Below are 13,316 nucleotides of genomic sequence, written 5' to 3'. Positions count from 1 at the left end.
TGAGGAGAGGGGCTCATGCGTATTGATGTTTGAGACGGGCTTTAAAAGGGAAGATAATGACACTGGAAATTATTCTGAGCTTTTCAAAGGCATAAATGACCAAACTGCCTCCTGACTCCTGAATTACATTATCCAGAAAGAACTTAATAGCATGTTATTATCGCTTCTCCTCACTGACAGGATTTCAGCACTGAAAAGACAAACAAGAAGCGCGTTCACAATGGCGGCTGCACTCACCTCTTCATAGCACCGAGGACTGCTCATTTTGGGCAAACATCCAACAGCCGGCATGGGGAGACCAGCAGTGCTAATTGAGCACCATGGACGGGTAATTGCCCCAGTCACTGCCTGGGGGATGGGATGGATGTCCCAGAGGTGTTGGCCTGCAGGATCTGCTGCTGCAAGGACGGGCAGAGCCCGCAGGCATGGCTGATTGGCGCTCAGCCCACCTTGCTGAGGGCCTCCATGTAGGCCACAAGGGCACAGTGCAGCACCCTGCCCAGTCCAGCAAAGCCCACCTCCACCGCACAGCCCAGGCACAGCAGGGCTGACAGGAAGCTACAGGGCACAGCCCTCAGCCAGCGGCCTTGTGTGGCCCTAAACCACATAAAACAATCCTCCCATGGCACCGGCTCACACCTGTAGTCAAGGTGTGTTGACACACCAAAGCAAACCCCCAGCCCATGCCACCACATTGCTCAGCCTTCTGTACATTCTGTTGCAGAGCAGTTATTTCACTGCTGATCTCCAGTGCATCTTCCGTGATATATGCATCTTATATTGCTGGGTATTCCTTTCAGCCTTATCAGCATGATGGATAGTTCAAGCCTGATGAAGGACAAGACAGTAATAACAATGGCCATGATTACTATTTTTCATATTTTCTTTAGGAGCAATATTATATTACCAGACTTAGTGCATGTCACTTTGTTTATTAGCTACCATTTAGCAACCTCTTCTGTCATTGGTTTATTAAAGTTAGAGGCGCTATGAGCCAGTCAGCTGAGGGGCCACAGGAACCTGCAGTCCAAGTGCCACAAAAGACAGCCTGCAGGGATAGCCACCCTGGAAAGACATTTGCTTGGTCACTTACATCCCCACTGAGCCTACAGCTGCAGGGCTGCAAACTACCAGCTAACCTGCATTTTGCATGCAGACACACAAACACACACACACACACACAAAAAAAAAAAAAAAAAACAAACTCCTCCCTACTCCATTATTGCTTGTGCAGGCTGAATGAAGAGTTTTTACCAGAACACTGAAAGTCAAAATACCTGGGTTACAGCAAGCTGGGTCAAGAGAGAAGCTGTGCAAAGACTGCAGCCAGTGATCTGACACTATCACTGATCTAAAGTGCCATGGAGGACTCCAAGCAGAGAGAAGCTCTCCAGGTCGCACAAGGCAACCCAGAAAGGCCGTTCCCCTTTGAGAACATCATCTTGAGCTGCACTGAGGCTCCTGAAGGAGGCTGGTGCTGCTGAATATGCCGTAGGTTCAGTGGAAGCAGCACAGAGAAGTGCACAGTCATCTCTTACCTGAGCTGCAACTGGCAGAGCTCCTTCAAGTTTAGCCAAGGGTGAACACACTGTGATGATCCCTGAAGATGACAAACTTGGATCACTATCCTTTGAAGAACTGGCTGCAGCCTCTCAGGGAGATGCAGGGAAAGTCTCAGTTGCATGCAGCTCCTCACAGAACAGGCCCAAATGCCCTCAGATGGAGAAATGATGAGTGTGTCCTCCACGGGCCCCAATTCCCATCACACAAAGGTCACTTAACATCCCTTCAGCTCACTCAAGAAGACTTCATCTAGATGCAAGCAGAATTTACTCCTGTTTTAAAGCCTGTTTAAAGCTTAAGGCAGCCTTGGTGTAAACAAATGGGCTCCCAGCAGGATCCTGGAGAGAAGCACACAGACCTTTCACACGAAAGCACCAGAACACATGGGTTTCATCTAAGAAGGAATCAAGAAATGCCTGGCCAGTGTGAGCTGCAAGGTGAGCTACCCAGCCTGGCATCCGGCTGGGGCACCCAGGCTCACAGTCCCAGTCTGCAAAAGAACCAAAGAAAATGGATGGCAAGCACTAGCTTGGGCATTACTTCAGAGGAAAGACAAGCCCTGGGTGGGGAACTTCTTCCTTGTCTCCAGTTCAATTGTCCAAGCCATAACTTGTGGCCATTGGCCCACATTAAGTTATCTGGTACTGCCAAGATGAGTTTAGCTCCTCTGTCTCTCTAACTCCCTCTCAGTTGTTTTCCATTATCAGGTCATTCCTTTGCTTCATCTTGGCCAGACTAAGTAAGCCCATCTCCTTCGCAAGCTGTAGGAAGCAGGTCTTGGCCATGCTGATAGCCCTCCACCAGACCCTGCCCAGTTTATCAATGTCCTCTTGACGTGAGAGACCCAAAAGTGGGGCACTGGTTCAGGCATAGACTCACCTGCACCAAACAGAGGAGGACAACATGCCAGCTACACTCCTGATATATCCAAGGATGTGGTTTCCACCAGTATGAGTGAGAACACACTGTGAGCTCATGTTTACGTGGGTCCACCACAACCCCTCCCGCTCCTTTTCAGCAAGGCTATGACTTTGCTGGTAGGTTTTTTCAGCAGAAAGGCTCTAGTGACTTTTCATGAAGTCAGGGGACTTTGCTGTCACCTGCGTGATGCTTGGGAAGGATAATGTTTCTCAGGAGGGTCATTCATGAATTACTCATGTCACTCTCCCACTTTCCAGCTCTTTTACAGTCCAGGGCAGATGCTGAGCTACCCTGGAGCAACAAGAATGGCCCCAGCCTGAAGGCATGTTGGTGGGGTTGAAGCCAGGCGGCTGAGAGGGGCTGCAGATCAGTGCCAAGCCCCCCAGCTCTGTGCCACAGGGAACCACAGCAGGCCCTGCATCCCCACAGCCAGGGGCTTCAAATGCACCAGTGTGCCATCCCCAGCAAGTGACAGCTGGTGGCTGACCAGCTGGAACAAAAAGCTTAGGAGAGCCCACAGTCCCATATGGAGGACGGAGGGTAACAGCCACATTAAAGCTCCACAGAGACATAGGCAAAAAAAGGCTCAGAGATGCCTGCAAATGGCTGTGCCTCAGCATTACACCTCATTGCAGCGGCATGTGGGGCTGCGGGAGGGGAACTCTTCACTTCGCCAGCTTGCATCTGGGCAACGTACAAAACAAAAAGCAGGGAGAGCAACCTAGAAGCTTTTAAAGATCATGGGTCAGTTTAAAGACACACCAGTTTGGGGTATTTACTAACTAGATGGGAGGGGCAGCACATCTTTCTTTTTCCTTTTCCCTTTCTCCTTTCCTCAAGATTCCTCCCCTCCAAACCTCAAGCCCGCAATCCAAGCTACAAACATTAACCGCTGGGAGCACACAGCATCACACGGATCCTCGTTCTGCTCTCCAAAGAGCTGCCTGCAGCCTGGCAGGACTGCCAGCACTGCTGTTAATGGCCTGTGGTGAAGCAGGCAAAGCTGGTTCCCCTCACAGGCGGTGGGGCAGAATGGCCATTGCCCCCCCAGCCTGCAGTGTATGAGGACCAGCAATCAGAAGAAGAAAGCTTTTGGGCTTCGCAGTTTGACTGCATGTAGCATACCATGAGGCAGTGAGTGTGAGCGTGGAGCAGCTGCCGCCTCCAGAGACATGTAGAGGGGAAATGGAGAGAAGCAGTGACTAGAGGGGAAGAGCTCTGCCAATAGGTGTGTAGCCCTAGTAACTCCATTTGGGGTCATTTGGGATGGGAACAACTTCGGTCGTGGGGAGGCTGAGAGGTGACTGCAGTTCAGTTGCTATGAGATGCAGACAGTGGCTCATTTGGAAAGCCTCTACCTTTGACTGCACCAGGTTCACAGGTCCTGCAAGATGGCAGAGAGCACAATGCAGCCTTAATGTGCAAATCTGTATGCAACCAACCCATCGTCATTAAAGTTCACTGGATGAGTTAGGTGAAGCTGTGTTGTTTAGCCTGGAAAAGCTCTCTTGCTTTTTCTTCGTCTGGTTATGAAAAAAGCCTGTTCACTTCCTACCCTAAACTCCTGCAAAGTTTTGCAGGACAACATCATTCTCACTGACTACCCCCATTTTCCACCTCTAGCCAAACCAATGATGCACATTTAAATACCATCTGAAAGGTTTTCTACCTTCTCAGCACATCTGAGTGCAATGAGAGCTGTTAAGAAGGGAGATATTAGCAGACTATAATGCAGTATTTCATACCATGGGAGCAGAAAGTCGCACATTAGTTTTGCATCTCCGGCCTCAGCTCAACCACCCCAGCTGTCTGTCCTGAGAAGGAGTTTGTGGGTTCAGGAGTCTGCTTTAAGGCAAATGCTCAATGCCTGAACCAAGCAGAGAGCACTGTGAAATTTCAGTTCATTCACAGCTGAACCCAAGCAGAGCGTCAACTGCAAGCAGAACAGCAGAGACTGCATTTGCTGGCAGTGAGAACACCAAGAAATTCAGGTTGGAAGGAGAAGCCAAGTGCACAGAACTGATGCAGGTTACCCATGTTTGACAAGCACAGTAGGGATGAAGAGGTGTCTTTTCAAAACCCTTTTAACACATTCACCTTTGAGAGCATTCAGCAAAAAGACAAGGCAAAAATGTTAAAGGGTCAAATGCTGGATGTTTACTTGTTCTTTCCTCAGGCAAACTCTCACTGATTGACTGTGGGAAGGGTGAGAGCTGAGCAAAACTGACTGAGGAGTCCCACTGCTAATTCTGCCGCACACAGCCTCCCGGCAGAAACTAATGTCAATAGACAAAGCTCTTTCAAATATACCCTGCTGTCTGACTGCTGCATGCTGCCAAAAATGAGTCTGAGGGGCTGATGATTCCCTTCCACTTCTAGAGCTTGCACCTTCCTCAAGCAGCACTGTTAGCAGTCACGTAGCTGGGTTTTGGTGGGATGAAAAAACAGGCTTGGCTTGGAGCAGGTTGTGGTTCAGCAGTCAGTGCAGATGTCAGCTGCAAGACATTCAGGAGATGAGGGATCCTAGATGACTAGGATCCCACTGAGGGATGAGCTTTCGCAGATCTTTGAAGAGATCCAAACAGCGCTCTGGTCAGTAAATCCAGACAGGGTTACGCAAAAGTTTTTGCAGAGGCAGCTGAAAGAAGGGGCTGTGCAGTGGGTAACCAATCATTAGAGGGTCTCTTGAACTTCACGGAGTGCACTTGACCAATTTTTTGAGGAGAGCTCTGCATGTGAAGAGAATGAGACAGGCATACCCCTAGTGGCCAGCCTACTAGCTGTAACTGCCCAAGAAAGGCACTGATTCAGCAAGACTGCTCACACGAGCAGATTACTCACATCCAGACTGCAGGATCAATACCTCGGGATCCCTGTGACTCAAGAGTCTTGTCATTGTCGACTCAGGAGTCTCGTCACTGCAATCACCTCCACTTCATTCCCTGATGCTATTGCACAACCCAGAAGTAGGGAGAATCTCTGAGCTGTCACCACACAGGCAGGGAACAAGCTTTTTGAGGACATTTGGTCTTACTTTGCTTTCTGTTTTTGTTCTTAGCAAAGATGGGAGAACACGTCACTCCTGCTTCTGTCCCCGTCATAGGCGGGGCTCAGGCAATTGACTGCACAGGAGACCAAAACCCCACGTTCAGTAATTCCCCACCAACAACTCTGCCAGTCACACACCACTTCACAGCTCTGAGCCAGCTGGCTGTGCATACACACAGCACACACACGCAGTCACTGTGGTAAGCCACATTCCCACAGTCACTAACTCAACATGCCCAAGTGCACACACAGTCAGGTACCTTTTGTGAATAAAACCCTTCCCTCTCCCACACAGCCAGCAGGAGAGTCAGTTCATTGAGGACTCACACAGGTACTCACCCACACTTCTGCCTCATGCTTCCCTTCACACATGAGTGGACACACCGCAAGGTGACGTTTTATGCCTGTGCAAACTGGGAAACTGCATACAGATGGGAGGACTTCATGCCTTTCTTGTGCCTCACTCTCAGGCACAGCCTTAATAATTCTATGAACCTCAGCTGAACAAGCTCACTGGGAGTGAACAGACGTTCCCATTCCATCTTTGGTACTCAGCATGAAGCCCCTTTTTCACCAAGACAGCTTATGAAAAAGCTGAAATGACCTCAGCAGCCACCTCTATCATGCCGGCTAGAAGAATCCTCACAAGCAGCGGAGACATCTCGTAGGATCCCAAATACGTTCCGCATAACAGATACTTCTGGGCAAGACTTCTTGGTAACCATCCCACAGCTCCAGTGAGAGCCATCAGACCTGTCACTTGCACCACCGAGCAAGTGGCAGGTTTTCATCTGAGGCAAGAGCAGTGAAATGTCACGGGGAGTAACAAAACGAAATGCTCAATGCGCAGCATGGATGGTGACATCTCACAGATGTGCTGCAGTGCACTTCTGCAGACAGGGAAGAGGCAGGCATGGCATGGATCTGGGTGGCCAAGAGTGGTGTGTCCTACCAGGAGGATGGCACCCACTCCTCCACGCCATCCCAACACACCCAATGCAGTGGCAGAGGATCTGGATATGGAACAAACCTCCTGAGCAGAGGAAGGACCAAGATGGCAAGATGACATTTCATTCAACTTGCATTTAACAAGCACTGCCTTGCATCACTCACTCCATGGAGAAATGTAGACAGGTCTGAGGTTAGAGGCCACAATATCACCCTGAGTACAGAGCTAGGCATCCCTTCGACAAATGTCTTTGATGCAACACATTTATTTTGCTGTGTGGCAGCATCTGTACAGTACACATACATTACCAGCAGCTTCAGAGCCCTGAGTTGTCCTTCCTCTTGCTTTCCCTGAATTTTGAAAAAAAGGTAGGGCCAGTTCATTCTCCTTCTTCATTCCAACTGCAAGGAAACAGAACTGGAAAAGTCCCAAACCACACAGGCACTTGCTAACAATACAGGAGATGAACCTCAGGAAGTCAGGGTTCCAGTCCACTGTTCTCATCATAAGGGTGCCCTAGTGCCGGGAGTGGAAGCCATAGTGCCAGCTCTCCACAAGGTCTCACTTCTCTCTGACAAACTCTCTGCACATCTGAGCGGAAGTTAGACTAGGGAGACTCTGCAATAACTAAAATAAATCCTATTGGATTTTAAAGGAATGTACCCTCTCTCTTTGAAGGTCAAATAAATGTTTTCGGGTATTCTAGACAGGGCAGTGATTCTCTTTAATTTTGTAGGATTGTTTAAGAAAGAGCCTAGAAAAGACTTTTGCTTCCAGTGCAGTCCCACTGGAATCTGCGTGGAACTTCCCCAGCTCAAATGGGGAGAGAAAGCACCACGCCTTTCCTACACCTTTCTTTCCTAAACTGTAAAACAGCAGAACCCTCGTACCTACTCCGCCTCTTGCTGCCACAGAGAAAGCTAATGCTGTAACAGGCAAGGACAGTGCAGCATTTAACAAGGAGCAAGACCAAAGAATAGCCCACAGAACAGACAGAAATAAAGGCAAATGTGCCATGAAGAGTAGAAGTGAGGGCAGGAACACTTCGGCCTCTCCCACCAGTTCATGTCAGTTATATGGAATGGTGCATCCGGCTCAGGAAAGCAATGAGCCAGTTCCCCAGACAAGACCCCTTCAGCCACAGGAAGAGTTCATACAAGTTGATCTGCCACAGGCTCAGTGCTTCTGTGAGTGAGATGTGGATCCTCCTGTAAAGCGAGTGACTTTTGCTCCTCTGATACCTAGAATGAGAGAAACAGCTGCATTAGATCCAGCAGGACACAGCCCAATAGGAAGATGGCCTGTCCTACAAATTCCTTCTGTAAAATCAACCCTTCCCAGGGGAGTGGACTGTCCCACTCCTGGAGAATCACCAGCTGTTAGATCTCCTGGGATCACAGATTTTTGCTAAACAGAAGCTCCTGAGGAACTGGGGACTCCATTTCTAGCACAAATCCGGCAGAAGAGACAGCCTGCTCCTGTGTGAGCCCAGTTCCCTTCCCACTGCACGCAGTGAGCCTAGGCCATGGCATCCCCTGCTTCCACACCCACCTTCACTTCAACAGGGACAGGTGCGTAACCCTGTAGCCTTTACTGGCTGCACATTCATAGGAGTCCAGCAATCCTGACACATTGCTTGTTCACATACTTGCTATGAGACTGGTCCCTTGGCCTTCCGGGCCTGCAGTCCCCCTTGGCCCTCAGAGAGCAGCTAGACCTCTATACCTGGAGGCTACTCTGTGTCTGGCCTCTGGTGTCCGAAGAAGAGACTTACATGGACACAGCTCTAATGCAGCAGCGAGACATGTTGAGGAAGGAGCTGGCACTGGCTCGTGTGTGCAGAGCTGACTCAATTCCCCTTAACAAGTCATTGGTCTTCAGCAGCAGCAGCATCTGGCGGGGGACATTGTTGAGGAGCTGGGTGATCTGGGGTAGGTAAGCAGCAGCGTTGGACCGGATCTCCACATCCTGCATTCAGCCAGGTCATGTCAGGGAGAAAGGACAGAGAAGCTGAGAGTGCATGGGAAACCATGTCCAGACACAGCTGAGATTTGGCAGGAGGAGACAGCATTTTGCCCGACCATGACTCTAGGCCAGGTACTGAATTGCTCTTCCTGCTGTTTTGCTGCAGACATCTGGCTATCCCAAGCACACATAGCATAGGCACAAATGACTCTTGCTATATTCCACCTGCCCTTCATTGAGATAAGGCCCCTTCCCCTCACTGGCAGCATTACTAGACTCTAAGAGAAACAAGGCATTTGCTGCTATCTCAGTTCTTGGCCCAGGCATCCCACAGCAATCACGTCTGATTATCACCCTTGCAGCTTTCTGATCAAGTCTCACTCCAACAGACCCAATGCTGGCAGAGCTCCAGGTATCACAAAACTGCTTGAGAAGGTGGACATACAGCAAGGACAACCAGGCTGGTCCATGTCACATGTGTTTTGCTGTCCCATTAAACTGAAGGCTTCATGATTTACTGGTAAAGCTGTTTCCAAGGCCTAGTTTAGTTCCTGTCCTCAACACAACTGAGTGAAGGTGAGAAAGTATTACGCATACCTTCGTGCTAGCCCAAAATATCATAGAACTGTCATCTCTGTCACACTACACCTATATCCTGTCTCGCAGCAGCCATTATCAAATACTGAAAGAAGTGGAAGATCAAGGCATACACAGAGTGATCTTTCATGTTCTCTGGCTCCCCAGCTTACAAATACACTACCCAAGGTAAGATCCCTACCTAGGATGGCACAGTCCAGCAATTACTGAGAGGCCTGAACCACGTAAGATGGCTTCTATCCAAACCTGACAGTAAATGTAGGACGAGATGGTAGAGCTGATTCCGTATACACTGTGCTCTTACTCTCTTCCTACAGAGGGCATGACATGAACTGGTAAACCCCCCAAAAAAGTCCCCAAAACACCTGAAATATCCAGAATCCAGCAGGACAGATATAGAGGGTAGTAAATGACTTCTTAAAGAGAGGGAGGGTCCTTTGTGAGGAAGAGAAAGGATTGCTCTAAAACATTCTCTCCTGCGGAATGATGGATGGCGTGTGCGTATTTCATGATATGGGATCTCACACTCCTGCAAACTTCAGACAAAGGCAGTGTGCATGCCATGCTGGTCAGAGGTGTATCTAGCTCAAACACCATCATGGTTGCTTTGGTGTTGACAAGTAAATCATAAATGATGTCCTGACTCTCTCAGCAACCAACTCACAAGACTTCAACAAGATGCTTAGTTCTCCTAAATGTTAAATGTTTCATTCCACTGTTCGTTGGCAGAAAATTGTCTGCTGATATTCTTATTCATTATCCTTGCCAGCACCACTGCAGAGGGTACTTTATCTTCCACAAAGAGGTTTTGTTTTCTCTTTCTTTTCTTTTTATTTTTAGCTCCAGCTGTTTGTACACATCACAAAACAACCACATGATCTGTCATCGGAACTGTCATTTTCTATCAGGAGTGAAGCCTATGCTTGGAGGAAGAAATGAGCTGCACCACAGGACCTGAGAAAAGCCCCTTGGCTGCAATCACAGAGACGGCTGCGGGATGCAGCAAAACACAATCGTAAAATCTGATAACACAGGGCTAACAGCCACTCTGAGCAGTCAGCTGCCTGCCTTGGCTCAAGGCACAAACAACTACACCTACAGCAATCCTCACACTTATTTGCCCACTCTGCTCTTGAAACTCTCCAGTGATGTGACTAGCATCCTCCCCAGACCACTGCACCAGCATCTCACTACCCTTTCCATTAGATCTAGCTTTTCTCATGTTCTTACCCAAATCTCCTTAGCTGAATTTTACGTCCATTATTTCCTGTCCTGTTTGCAGCAGTGTTTAACAGACTGAAATACATATATGTATTCTCAGACTGCACTTTTCTAAATTTCTTCTGCCCTGACTTACTCACTTACCTCCTTACATCTGCTTGACCACCAGTCCTTGTAGATTCCCACTGGCCTCTCCCCACTTCCATCAAACCTTCCCCAGGAGGCAGCGCCCCAGACTGGACACAGCAGTACAGCTAAAATTTTAGTGTCAGGAGGGTTTACTTGTCCGACAGATTGCTCTCCTGTCAGTCCATCCTCATGCACACTCACACAAGCTCCTAACTGATAGCACCTGTCTACTAGAGGCACTTGGCTCTCACTGCTGATACAATCTTTCAAATTCACCTCTAAACTAAGGGCAAACAGCAGCTCATTTCCTAATGCCACAGTAAATCTGCTCAGCTCCCCATTATCTGCTACAGGATTATCCAGTTTCAGCATTAATTGTGTCATGTAGGCAGAGGCAAAAGAGCTGGCTAGGTACAAGCAATCCAGATCTGACAAAGTTTGTTAGCCCACACAAGGCACTATGAGGCCATGGTTACATCTATGACATAACTTACAAAAGCCAGTTTAGGATAAACATTGCTTATTAGCTCAGATTCAACACTGGCCTTAAAGTATTGGACTTGTAGCCAGTGCTGTGTTGGTTCACTTCGGTGCCTCTGAATTTTTTTTCTGGAGCTACGAGCTCCGGAACTCAGCAGATCAAGCATAGATCTGCTAAACAGTCATTAAATTATTTCTAATACGCACAAAATTAACTTAGGTAGGAAGCAATCAAATTACCAGGGGCGTTCCTTTACCCAAGGTATTTGGCCTACTCATTACTGTGCGTAACGGCAAGCCAGTAGAGCAAATTCAGCCGCATCCATCAAAATGAAATGCCAACCCAAAGGAATTTCCAGAAGAGAATTTCACAGAACAGTATTTTAATGCTACTTAAATCAGTTTGATCCTACCTACAACAAATGTGCGCAGATAAGAACAAACCACAGAATACAATATGTTTCTCCTTACAGACACTGGTCCATCTCCTGCAATCACATCAGTATATGTTCATCTCTAAGAAAACCACAGCTGGTAGGGGCTGCTACTATTCTTAAGGCACTGTGTGCAGGTAAGGAGCACTAGGAGGTGTGAGAAGGATCCCAGCATGTGCAGATAGGAAAGGGGGGAGAATGTAAGTAGCAATTTCCTAGATTTGTAGTGATTGAGCTGACAGAACCTGCAGTTAAGCAATCTTGACTTCAAGTTAATAGGTTTTCTGATTGGGAGGTAATTTCCAAGGGTTTTTAGGAGTTTGTACCAGTGCTGATAGTCATTTACATGAATAGTGATAATGCATTATCCTTCTTGTGTCTTCTTCCCACTAAGCCTTATGTCTCCTCTACCTCATCCTATCCTCCTTGCTGGTTGCCTGCACAGCTGCATTAAACACTTCTTTTCTTTTTAAGAAAAGGCTGATTTCCCTTCCCAGAACTGGTGAACACTTACCCATTAAAATATTACACAAAATTTAAGCAGCCCATGACAACTGAAACTGGGAAATTAAGTTCAGCCACTATAAAGCACATTGCAGAAAGATTCCTGACAGCTCAGCTGTCAATGTAGGATTTGCCATGGAGCTGCCAGGGTTTCCCCAATATCACTGTGGTATCAGCAGTGCAAGTGGTTAGAACAAAAGAAGATACCCAAGAAGAAGGAAGGACTCCCAGTACAGAAGGGCCCATGGGTCCTACCTCGCTGGCTGAGACTGGCGACTGGTCAATTCCCCTGTTGACAGATTCCCAAGACCTGGCGGTGAGCATGCAGGCAAAGAGAGGGTACAAATCCCCTGCCCCGAGCCGCCGGCTGTACTTCTGCACCCGCTTCATGTCAGCCTTGATGAGGGCCTGCCAAAGGCGGCAGTAGTCCATGCGGAATGACTCGCTCAGCACCTGAGGACAAAGACATGGCCCCTCAGAAGTCCACAGAGAAGGAACAAGGAGGAAAACTTTGTGTTCCCTAGTTGTGCCCTATCCCCCATGTCAGAGTCAAGAAGTTTTCTTGGAGAGTTACAGGAGAAATAGGAAAAATTAATTCATACAGGCTTCAAGGAGCAATGGTGCAGCTGATTATGCTCTTCCAGACTGATACCCAAGGGAGCCCTGCAGAGCCCCGGAAACCCCCTAGACACATACCTGGTAGAGCCCATGGTCCAAGAGGATAATGTAGGCCTTTCCAGAGTCTGGGCACTTCTTCACCAGCACATTGCCTGGGTGTGGGTCACAGTGGACAAAGCCATTCACAAAAATCATTTCACTGTAGAGTTTCCCCAGGTTGCGAGAGATCTGTGAGGAAAGAGTAGCTGGTCACACAGTGCCACCCACAGCGGGGTGCCTGCAGGAGCAAAGGGTTGGCACAAGCCAATGTCCTTATGCTGTCATCAACTGCAAAGTGATCGAGGGTGTTTAGAGAAGGATCCACGCAGGGGATGAAGATATTTGTAGAGTCAGGGGTATTTTAGAACATTTGCCTGGCATAAAAAAAGAGAAAACATCTGTGGGTATGAATAGGGACAAACAGGGAGACAAACATCAACAGTGAAGGCATGGAAGAAGCTACTGGGATGGCTTGTAGAATCATGTTTCCGTCTGTGGATGACAGCAGGAACCAGTGGTGAATGGGTGAGAGGAGATTCAGCCTGTCCATCTGCTTACTAGAGAAAATGTAGGTTCCCTCTGCCCCCCTCTATCACACTGTTCCCCACTTTCCCCCTTCCTTTCCTCTGTCCCACACTAAACCAATTTATGTCTGTGAAGATGAACAACACAGAACAGCTGTTTAAATCATCCCATCATTGCTGTGTACCTCCATGCCACTGCTCCTCATCACCCAGAGATGTTATTAAAGTTAACAGCCTCCTAGGAGCAAACAAACACCACCAGGGCCTCAGATCAATCCCTCACCACAGTAACACAGAAGCTTCTAACCCTGACATTCCACTGCC

The 13,316-nt window shown here is 48.3% G+C and overlaps 1 protein-coding gene across 16 annotated transcripts in view; it reads right to left on the bottom strand.

Moving 5' to 3' along the window:
* The window catches only part of ADCK1 (aarF domain containing kinase 1), an 88,551-nt gene continuing 81,958 nt past the window's right edge, over positions 6,724 to 13,316 (bottom strand). For 10 of the 16 annotated variants that reach the window (XM_021402469.1, XM_021402467.1, XM_021402463.1 and 7 more), the window contains 4 exons: positions 12,508 to 12,657; positions 12,067 to 12,264; positions 8,256 to 8,449; positions 6,724 to 7,722 (listed from right to left, as the gene is read on the bottom strand). In XM_021402469.1, the coding sequence (XP_021258144.1) occupies positions 7,554 to 7,722; positions 8,256 to 8,449; positions 12,067 to 12,264; positions 12,508 to 12,657 (711 nt within the window). In that variant the 3' untranslated portion in view covers positions 6,724 to 7,553. The remainder of the gene's footprint in view (positions 7,723 to 8,255; positions 8,450 to 12,066; positions 12,265 to 12,507; positions 12,658 to 13,316) is intronic. The other 6 variants (XM_021402470.1, XM_021402453.1, XM_021402471.1 and 3 more) reach the window with 1 other exon arrangement.

This window comes from Numida meleagris, chromosome 6 (assembly GCF_002078875.1).
Source record: "Numida meleagris isolate 19003 breed g44 Domestic line chromosome 6, NumMel1.0, whole genome shotgun sequence".
In the NCBI taxonomy this organism is placed as follows: Eukaryota; Metazoa; Chordata; class Aves; order Galliformes; family Numididae; genus Numida; species Numida meleagris.
Note: the sequence above shows the minus strand (reverse complement) of the source record. Positions and strands in the feature narration are given on the sequence as shown.